This window comes from Excalfactoria chinensis, chromosome 4, assembly GCF_039878825.1.
Source record: "Excalfactoria chinensis isolate bCotChi1 chromosome 4, bCotChi1.hap2, whole genome shotgun sequence".
NCBI classification, from domain to species: domain Eukaryota; kingdom Metazoa; phylum Chordata; class Aves; order Galliformes; family Phasianidae; genus Excalfactoria; species Excalfactoria chinensis.
Genome location: NC_092828.1, coordinates 81,801,988 through 81,812,342, shown reverse-complemented (window position 1 = coordinate 81,812,342; position 10,355 = coordinate 81,801,988). Strand labels below are relative to the sequence as shown.

Here is a 10,355-nt window from a genome sequence, read left to right as displayed (position 1 = left end):
TCTCGGCCTTGCTGCTTTCTTTTTCTCACCTGACTTGCACTGCCTGATACAGGAAAGATGATGCTCCACAAGTAAGACTGAGTGCTCCTCAGAGCCCTGCACATCCTCCTTTTGGCGCCCATCCCTCCACTGGGCCCAGTCCTACGCTGACGGCCACGGCCGGGCCCGAACCCCACTGCCCGCAGGCAGCCAGGCGGGGCCCAGAGTCCTGCGGTGGGGTCCGACTCGCGTCGGGCTGAAGGAAGGGAGTCCAGGAGGACGCCCTGCACAGCAAGGAGGCCGGAAGTGTGAATGCGCGCTTCCGCCGCGGCGCTTCTGTCGTAGTAGGCGGAAGTGGGGGCTTACCGGAAGAGGGAGATGCCGGAAGTGGAAATACCGGAAGAGTGAATTGCCGGAAGTGGGAGCCGCCACAGGACCGGCAGAGGGAACGAGAGCGGCCGTAAGCCTTCCTGCCCTGCGCCGGGCCGGAGTGCCGCTGGGCCGCCATGTCTAACATGGAGAGTATCCTCGGATCGACAAGCAGCACTGCGGGGTGGGCTGGGGGTGTGTGGGCGGGGTGGGGTCGCGCTATGCTCGCCGCAGCTGCCGGTCCCCTCGGGAGGCCTTGGTGCCCCTTTGGGCCTAGCTTGGGGAAGGCCTCGGAGCGGGGGAGCTGCGGGGGCAGGAGTGGGCGGTGTGGGCGGTGTGGTGGTCGGGTGTGGCCGGGGCGGGAGGTCGCTGTCTGGAAAACTTGCTGGAAGAAAGAGATTTGGGGTTAATGGTGAGAGCTGAGGGTGTGGTGGTTGTAAAAGAAGAATGGGAAATACTGTTTTTGTTTTGATGGTGAGCTCGTTCCTGACTGGTTTCATTAGGGCCTGACTGGTTTCTTTAGGGCCTAACCTATGTGGCTCAGGCAGAAAACCAGTTTTCTCTGTGCTGTGGCGCTGCAGGTTGTCCTCAACATTGGTGACCCACAAAGCGACAGGCAGTGGCTGCTGTGCTGATCGCACGTTGGTCTTAAGGTGTTCATTTCCTGAACCACTATCAGCTGCACAAACTGTTCTCTGCTTCCTTGTGTCAGAAAGAAAGTACAACCAAGGAGAACCCTTATGGGCAAATTTGAGCTTTCTGGCTGTATGTAGTCATCATAATACAGAGAAGCAGAAAAGCCTTAAAAGACAAAGGTCTCGTGTAGCTGAAGTGTGCTGCTGTTTGTTGTGGTAGGGAGAGTGGATAGTGCTTGGAGCAGGTGACTGTGAGTCACCTCACAGCTGGTGGTAGAAGTTTGGTTTCATTGGGGTTGTGCTGCTGCAAAGAAGGAACAAGGCTGTGCTGTCATAGGAGGAAGAGCCATGAAGGTAGCAGAGTGCCAAAGGTAAATGCCCTGATGAGTAACGAAGGGAGTTACTTCAGAACAAGCCATTCTGAAATGCTACTTCTCGGTGCAGTCAGTGTAAGCAGGTGATCTCATATTTTACCTGGTCTCTGACCTGTCATATACTTGAATGGACTTCAAGGTATTTTCCTGTTTGGTATGTTGTCTGGTTTGTGACTCAGTGCTGTACACTTATTGCTGTACAAAGAGACGGTGATCTAGATTTTAAAGAAACGAATGCAAATACAGGCAGTTAAGTTCAGTTTTATTGTTGTTTTAGTTCCCTTAATAGTTAAGATGTGTAGGCACAGCTATGAACTTCTTATAGCCTTCTTTTAATTATAGGATGGGCTAACAAATATATCAGCAGACTTGGTCATGCCATCAAGTTGATGTCAGAGCTCTAAGATGGGTGGTTGGACTGAGTAGCTCTGGAGTGACTTATGTACTTAATACACTAAGGAAACTTCATAATGCTTTATGTGCTTTCAGTTAACTGTTGCACACCTTAGTGCTTGCTGCATTTTCCTCTCGGAGTGTCAAAAGGTGGCCTGGCAAAGTCTGGACAGCTTCATACTGCTTTGTGTTTGAGCAAGATTGATGTTGTTTGCGAGCTTTTATCAACAGCACTTTAAAAGTGTTTTGGTTTCTGTTTGATTCTTAAATACTTTCAAAACATATTTTCTTCTCCCTTGCTAGCAGTTTAATGCATGTGACTGTAACTCATGGTGAAGGCTTGTTCTGTTCTCTTACTGGAGCTTTCAGCTTAAGCAGGAACTTGAAATAAATAAAAAGACAGAAGCATTTTTCTGGCAGATTTAAGTATTCATTTCCAGGTCATGTGACAGAATTGCTCACGTGACACAAAGATGGAAAGGCTTCACGGGCTCTTTAAACCTGAGATCATGCTTTGGCTGGAAATGGCAGCTCTGCCTTCTGTTTTATCCTGGGTGTGGTCAGCAGAGCCAGCTGCTGTTATCCAGGAAATTGGTCTGTTGTTCTTCAGCCTGGAGTAGAGGAGGCTCAGGGGAGGCCTCATTGCTCTCTTATAACTTCCTGAAGGGAGGTTGTAGTGAGCTGGGGGGTCGGCCTCTCCTCTCGTGTCATTAGTGATAGGACCAGAGGGAATGGTTTCAAGCTACGGCACGGGAGATTCAGGCTGGACATTAGGAAGTATTACTTCTCAGAAAGGGTGGTCAGGCACTGGAATGGACTGCCCAGGGAGGTGGTGGAGTAACCGACCCTGGGGGTGTTCAAGGAAAGACTGGATGTTGTGTTGAGGGACATGGTTTAGTGGGAGCTATTAGTAATAGGTGAACGGTTGGACTGGATGATCTTTTAGGTCTTTTCCAACCTTGGTGATTCTATGATTCTATAATATTTTGGGGGGCGGGGGGAGGGGAGGGTGCTGAGGAGGATCCAGACAGGCCACTGAGCTCCACTTCTATTGCTGTCCTCTTCCATTCCACTGAGAGCCAGAGACTTGGGGTGTGTGAGTGAAAGTAGCTAGTGTAGTGAGACTTTGATTTCTCTTGGGGTGATATCTGTTCTGTTTTATGTATCAGTTTGAATTGGATTTGCCGTTATGTGGAACCACTTGGGATCTGAACTGCTTTCTTATGGCCTAATAGGACCTATATGATAAGTGTCTGTATAATTTTAAAGTGGGTTTTTAACGTCAGTAGTGCAGTGCTAGGATTGGTAGCACGTTAAACAGGAGAGCAGGATAGTACTGGGTAAGCACCGATCCTGTTCATGGACCCCTAACTTGTGCTGCAGAACACCTGTTTAATTTGAAGTTTGCTGCAAAAGAACTCAACAGGAACTCAAAAAGATGCGACAAAGAAGAAAAGGCTGAGAAAGCAAAAATTAAGAAGGTGAGTGCTGGGTTTGAAACATGCTCTTTAGATCTGATTACATTTTGTAGCAGAATCTGTTACTGTTTCCTGGCATGCATGCTGATAGTACTGATAAATGCTTGTGACTTAAATTATATACTATACATTTTCCCATACTTATTAATGAGTGTAAGGATGCGTTCTTCATGAAGAACTGGTGGCATTTGACTGCTAAGAAAATAGTCTTAAATCTGTTTCGTTAGATACTGTTATTCTCTTAAGTTTTAATTTGTTACTTAGTAAAATATGGCCATTGAGACCAATTGATGCTTTTATAAAACGAAAAAATGAAAATAGGCCTTAAGGAAAACATAATAAAGATCCAGTATTTTATATCTTTATAAAGATCCAGTAAAGTTAAAATGCTTTTTTTTTTTTTTTTTTTTTCCTTTTCTTAAACAGGCCATTCAGAAGGGGAATATGGAAGTTGCACGAATACATGCAGAAAATGCCATCCGCCAGAAGAACCAAGCCATTAATTTCCTGCGTATGAGTGCCAGGGTAGATGCTGTAGCAGCAAGAGTTCAGACTGCAGTGACAATGGGCAAGGTAAGTCTGTTTTAATGCATTGTTGGAAAGGATTAACCCCCTTTGATTCACTTGGGAGTGACTTAAGTCCATCTCTAGTGAGTTGAAAGGTTGGTTTCAGATGAATCTGTTAATAAATCAGGTACTGGAGTCATAGAATAGGGTCATCTCCAAGGTTGGAAAAGACTTCTAAGATCATCCAGTCCAGCTGTCCACTTATCACCAGTACTTCCCCTGAGGCACATCCCCCAGAACAACATCTGCAGAGAATGCAAAGGAATTCTGCTGACATTTGCTCTTCAGTAATATTTACTATGATTTTAGCTTGTAACTCATATTAATTGCTGTTATTCATGCTCCAAAGGAGATCCCTTCCCAAATACCTTTAGTTATGTTGTAGGACTTCTGATTCCAGATATCTTTTTAGCTCGGGTAATCTTTTATGGTAAATTGCTGTGCTGCTGTTCAGGCACAGTTTGCTCTGCCCTGTGATCTGTATACTTAAACACATCTGCTATTATTTGACAGGTTTTGAGATCCTCGAAAGTTAATACCACTTAGATCTCAGCTTTTGGTGAATGAATTAATTTATAACATTGCCAATGGTAGGACCTGTAAAAAAGCAATGTTCTAGATGACAGTAATGTATGCCCCGCTATTTGATACTGTAGAAACTGAATCGGAATGAGAGGACTTGGTAAGAAACTCATCATTTTTCTTCCTTGTAAGAGATTCTTGTCCTCATTTCAGGTAACGAAGTCAATGGCAGGGGTAGTTAAATCCATGGATGCCACTTTGAAGAGCATGAACTTGGAAAAGGTAAATAGAAACTGGAGGTATATGTAGAAAGTTTTACTGGCTGGAGTTGTGCTGCTTTTCTGTCATCTGCAGATCAGTGATTTGATTTGTATTTTTATAGATATCTGCATTAATGGATAAATTTGAACATCAGTTTGAAACACTAGATGTGCAGACACAGCAGATGGAGGACACAATGAGCAACACTACGACGCTAACAACACCACAAGTAAGAACACTAAATGAAAAGCTTAGTTGTAACTGCATGGAAACATTATGTGCTCCTTTCTGCCTGCTTTGAGACGCCTGGAGCATTTTCACCTTCTGCTTCTTGATGATGAAGGGAGCAATTCAAGTTATAGCCACTAGTGTGGAGGGTCATATAATTGCATTTTACTCTTTCTCACTTTTATCAGGACCGATTTCATATTACATTTTGAAGTCTTTAACCCTGCTATTGAATGAATAGCGTTTTGATGAGCTCTTGGTAAACTTCTTAGCTGAAGGTAGTTAAACGCTCCTGGCACCTGTCAGCTCATGGTAGCCCAGAAAATGCTGAACTTCATCAGAAGTTTTGTCCGATGTCTGTTGGAGATGGTGCTTTGTAAACAAACCTTAAACCACATCGGTTGGAGTTAGGGTTTCTTTCACATTGTGCAAAGCATTGTTTTAATGATTTGTAGTCAGCAGTTGATAGCACTTACTGCATTCAGGGCTGTGTGGCAGCTTTGGTTGCTAACAGATGAGAGTAATTCTTCAGAAGCAGGTTTTTTTTTCAGTTGCTGAAGTTCAATGAATGGGCTTTAAATAGTCTGAACTCTGCTGGTTTTTGAGTTCGTGCAGAGCCCCCTGGTGGTTAAGCACAATAGTGTTTTGTTAAAGGTGTGCCACGTTAAAGCAGTGTTGTGTTTTTTAAAATCTGTTCTTGCTGGACTGAACTACATTCGACATGAACTACAACAGTGCAACTGAATCAGTCTTGTTTTCTTTTCTCTAGAACCAAGTGGATATGCTTCTACAGGAAATGGCAGATGAAGCAGGGTAGGTAACATCAACCCTTCCAGGTGGACATAGAGGTGAGGTATCAGGGCTTCAAATGTGTCTCTTGGAATCAGACAAGAATCAGTAATTTTCCTTTCACCTCTGGGTATCTATCACAATTTATATCTTAGCTGTAGATCTTCCTGTCTTTACATCACTTGTATTTGTGGTGTGTCTGATATACTGTTGTTAAAGTGAAATCTTGTTCTGTCCCGATGCTGGCTGTAATGTATGGCTTGCCTTCTTGGTGGTGAAACCAGCTTCTTGATTGGACTGTCTAATGAGCAGAGCTACGGTGTTCATTGGATGCTAGGCATCTCATGCTGTCCCAGTACTGCTCAATCTATCACTTCTTGTGCTTCTTCCTTTAATCACGTATGCCTGACTTTTGTTCTGGTTTTTACTTTTCTGTTATCTATAGTCTTGATCTGAACATGGAACTACCTCAAGGGCAGACAGGTTCTGTTGGTACAAGCGTTGCCTCAGCAGAGCAGGTAAGTTAGTTTCAATAGAAGTCAATGTCTCTAAAGAACTGTGGCAAGAGAACTAATGCTTCACTCAGCCAGAGCAAGCTTGCTAAATTCTAATTGGATTTTAGCAATTCAAAAGAAATAATGCATTATTAAAGCAGTCTTGTAGGCACAGTAATTAAAAATACACTTCTGTTAGTGTATGCGGTAAGTTTAGTTGTTCCCAAATCTTTTTGCATGATTATTTAGTAGAGTTCCAAACTGATGACTCTCCTACCTGCTCCAAATTTAATGAATCCGGCCATCTCCTTTACCAGACACAGAGGCCTTTCTTTGTTTTTTTTTTCCCACTTAACTTGTGAAAAGCCTTAAGAGATAAGTGTAAAGTGTTCTACGTTTGCTCTAGATAGCTTAGAATTTCTTGTTAGGGCTTGTACTTGAGGTTGCATGCTTCCCAAGAATTGGTGTTCATTTTACTGATGGTTTCTTTGCTTTACATCTCTGCAGGATGAGCTGTCACAGAGACTGGCCCGCCTTCGTGATCAAGTTTAAGTCAAACAGAGCTGCAGCCCTCTGTATGTGCTTTCAGAATACTCTGAGGTTACCCCTCCACTGCACTCGAAAGGTGTGCACAGTGTGGCGTAGGTGTTCAAATACTTGTAACATAGGGTTCTTCACTCTGAACTTGCTCTGCTTTCTAATACATTAAGTAATCCAGAAGCATCAGCTCTCTAAGGTCTTTTTCTGTACATTTTGAAGTTGATATATTTTTTTGCAAGCTTTTTTCACTAAATCAAGCTGATATTCAAAGTCAGCCAGTAATGTTGGAACATTCTAGCTGAAAGACAAGCAGAGTGGTATTGATATATATTTTAAATTATGAAGTGATTATTTTTTTTTTTTTAATTATGAGAACTGTTTGTGGTAGGAGAACTGATATATTCAGTTCTGGTGATCGTAATAGCCAACTTTCTAATATAGCCAAGCTCCTGGAACCTTAGAGGTGGACAGTGTGGACTTCATGCAAGTACACTTGTTGAAATGAAAGAGTGGACTTCAGTCTGTGGTGGTTTTAATATTTTAAAGCTACAGCAAATGTGCTGGTTCAGTTAAAAAGTTACCTGAAGCTATTTTCATGTAATTGGGAACTTGTACGGTTTGGTCACTTTAGTCCAGGAGGAATAAAATATATTTTTCAACTTGGTTGGTTCTGTTGAATATTTTAGCTTGCATGTTGAGTGCTGTAGCTTCTCCATTTTGCTTTCTCCTCAGTATCCTGTGGTGCAGCCAGTAATGCCACATTTATCTCTGTTTCAACCAACGTGGTGTGCAGCTCCTGCTCATAGGGAGCTCCTGCTCTCTGTTCTCCTTAGGCTCAAGCTGAGAAACCTCATATGAGATAACTGAAGCCTGCTTTTCTCCATTCCTTGTCATGCTTTCTTTTCATCTACTCATTTGTTTGTTTTTATATGCAAGGAAAAGCAGTGATCCTATCCCATACTTCTGCCATATAACAAACACCAAAGTGCTTTTCCTCAGGTTTACATCCTCATGGTCATCCTTCATAAGCCAAGGTCCCAACCTTGTCCTCTCCAACCAGGGCACACTCCTAGGTCAGCTTGTTTTCTCTACTCATTGCAGTTGGTCTGGTATTTATTGGACAGAGCAAAATGAGAGCTGGGTGAGCAAGGAGGGCACACCTGCTGTGCCCCCACTCGGCTGCTGGATGAATGCATTGGTTCTGTTGGGTTAAGAACAGCTACCTTGTTTTGGGAGGTGTAATATTGCTCTCAGCAGGTGGAGTAATGTAACTTGTAATATTGAAGTCATCTATGGAGATGGTGGTTTGTTTTAGTTCATCTCCTTACACTTCTGCACAGTGAGAGAATCAGACTGCCTTCGGGAGCTTCAGACTCCTGTGGTTGTGAAGTAAAGAAATGGAGGTAGAAATTCATAGCAGAAACTACTTGTGGTGTGTTGTGGTAAGTGGTGATGTTAAATATCTCTTCCTGACTTTTTTGGACTCGGTTTTTGTTCTTGTAGGGATGAGAAAGATGTGAAGGCCTAGAATTAGTTCTTAATTCACTGGTGCTGAGGACCATGCAGACTTTCCAGCATTGCTTTGGAGGTGTAGCAGGATGTTATGCACTGAGGTATTAAGAGCATAAAATGTGGAAAACAAGATTAACAAAGCAGCCTGAGATGTGAAGTTGTATCACCCAGGCTGGCAGCCTGAATTCAGGTGATTGCTTTTAAATGTGCTCTTTTCCTGTGTTTACACCTAAGTTCAGTGCAGCCTTCCTTTTAACACCTTTCAACATTTTTCCTGCAAATAGGAGAAACTGGAAAGTGTTTTAGAAATGATGCGCTCTTAACTATAGGAACAATCCTTTAAATCTGATAAGGAAGAATTATGCTACCCCTTTTTTCCTCCCAGCTACTCTTGAACAGCATAACAAAATGGTAATGATGTATCTATGCAACCAAGTTACCCACAGCTGTGGAGACTGCTGGTGTGTGTGCCTTTGTCCTGGTGAACTTAGTGTACTTTTTTGACACTCAGTTACTTCATATCTCACGACAGGACTGGAAAGCTGCTGCTGTGTAATAAATGCACATCTGAACTTGCTTTGCAGCTTGTTGTTGGTACGGCTGTATCGTGAGCTGCTCAGGCTTGCTTGTGTTTGTCAATCCATGTTACCTCTACAGTGTTGCGTTGCACAGAGCTGGACAGACTTTGTTGATAAATAAAAGAAGGTTGGGACCAGAAGGAATCTTTGCCTGTGTGTGTTGCCAGCATCGTGCACCAGTTGCTTCTGCGTGTAGATCTGCCTTCTCCTGGGGAAGGAGCCTTTGTGTGTGAGCTGCCCTTCACCACGTTGCAAGAGTTGCATTTGTAATGTGTATATCTTTCTCCAGTGCTTTGGAAGTGCTGAACATTGGAAGTTACCCTTAAAGCAATATTTGATTTTGGTGTAGTTCTTCCCTTGGAGTTCTCCTGGAAACATTTGCTCTTTTCTGACCCACTGTGGCTCCTTGCTTTTACATTTCTGGGTGTCTCTTGTAAGGTGATGGTGTACTTCTGTAGAAGTCTGCTTCATGTTAAATAAATTGTTATGAGCATTTATGCAACCTCTTTACCAAATAGTACTTGGGTATTTGTACTTCTGAGCGGGCACATCTAAGGTGAAACATTGATTGAAATGCTTCAGGATGGTTTTGCTCACTGTTTATTTCCCGGTTTACTTATAGACAGTGTTATCTTTGTGTTATGCTTCCAACTGCTTGTGTCCAGGCAGTCTTCATTCATTTGGATTCCACAACAAAGCCATGAAAAGATGCTGCTGAAAGGAGGGGGGAGGAAAGGAAGGAAAAGAAATCTCAGTTCCAATGGGATAAGATCATCACTTTGCCTTTGTGGAGACTCTCAGAGCCAAAAAAAAATTGTGAATTTTTGTTATATATGGTCAGCAACGATGTACAGAAACAAATCCTGAAGTTGGTGACATTGTATAGAGAAGAGAATAATTTTTGTAGCTCGGCAGCGTTGGTGGTGGGAACGGCTTCACTTGTGTGGGACAATTTGTAACTGTAACTGCAACTGGTAAATAAAACTGTACAGCCAAATGACTCCAGGTGTGTTCCCAGGCTGTGTGGATGGTTTCTGGCATGGCTCTGTGTGGGGACAGGTGGGTGGCATGCTGTTAGTGTGCTGTCCTTAATGCATATGGTGGGAAAACTGGCATCGGCTGGTGGCTGAGTTAGTTCTCCATGGAGCTAAAAAGGTTTATTTTCTCCTATCATTATTTGGGACCCAGCAGAGGGAGCCTCGAGCTCTGCTTTTGCGTGGGCCCTACAGGAATCAGCATTTCATTCTTAAGAGGGGATGCCATGCAAGCTGCTTTGGGCAGCTTTGTCTCATAGGGACCCATTGATTCTGAAGAGCATCACTGCTCATTTCTGTTTTCAAAGTGTTGTGTGCGTTGAGATTTTGATGGAGAACATGATGGCTTTGGTTCAGGACTCCCTATAGGGCATATCAGAGGTTTTCTGCTGTCAGTGTTGGCTTGTCTTGTCAAGCTATGTTTTCTCCATGAACTCCCAGCAGGGTCAGTGGCCTTACGTGTATCAGAAACAGCTCTCTTTGTTACCGTTCAGATAAAGGAAAAGATCAACGTGAGCAATCTGCAGCTGATTCCAAGTGCCAGTTGAGCCTGTTTGATGTGGAAGAAGACGCAGTCAGCTGCTTCAGGCAGGCAGTCACTG

At 43.4% G+C, this 10,355-nt stretch overlaps 1 protein-coding gene across 1 annotated transcript; it reads left to right on the top strand.

Moving 5' to 3' along the window:
* The first annotated feature begins 361 nt into the window (after positions 1–361).
* On the top strand, positions 362–7,293 carry CHMP1B (charged multivesicular body protein 1B). The gene is made up of 8 exons (XM_072335643.1): positions 362–501; positions 3,134–3,231; positions 3,655–3,801; positions 4,531–4,599; positions 4,700–4,807; positions 5,576–5,619; positions 6,041–6,113; positions 6,597–7,293. Exons 1-8 carry the CDS (start codon positions 486–488, stop codon positions 6,639–6,641), a joined length of 600 nt encoding a protein of 199 aa, XP_072191744.1. The 5' UTR covers positions 362–485; the 3' UTR covers positions 6,642–7,293.
* Positions 7,294–10,355: the final 3,062 nt, after the last annotated feature.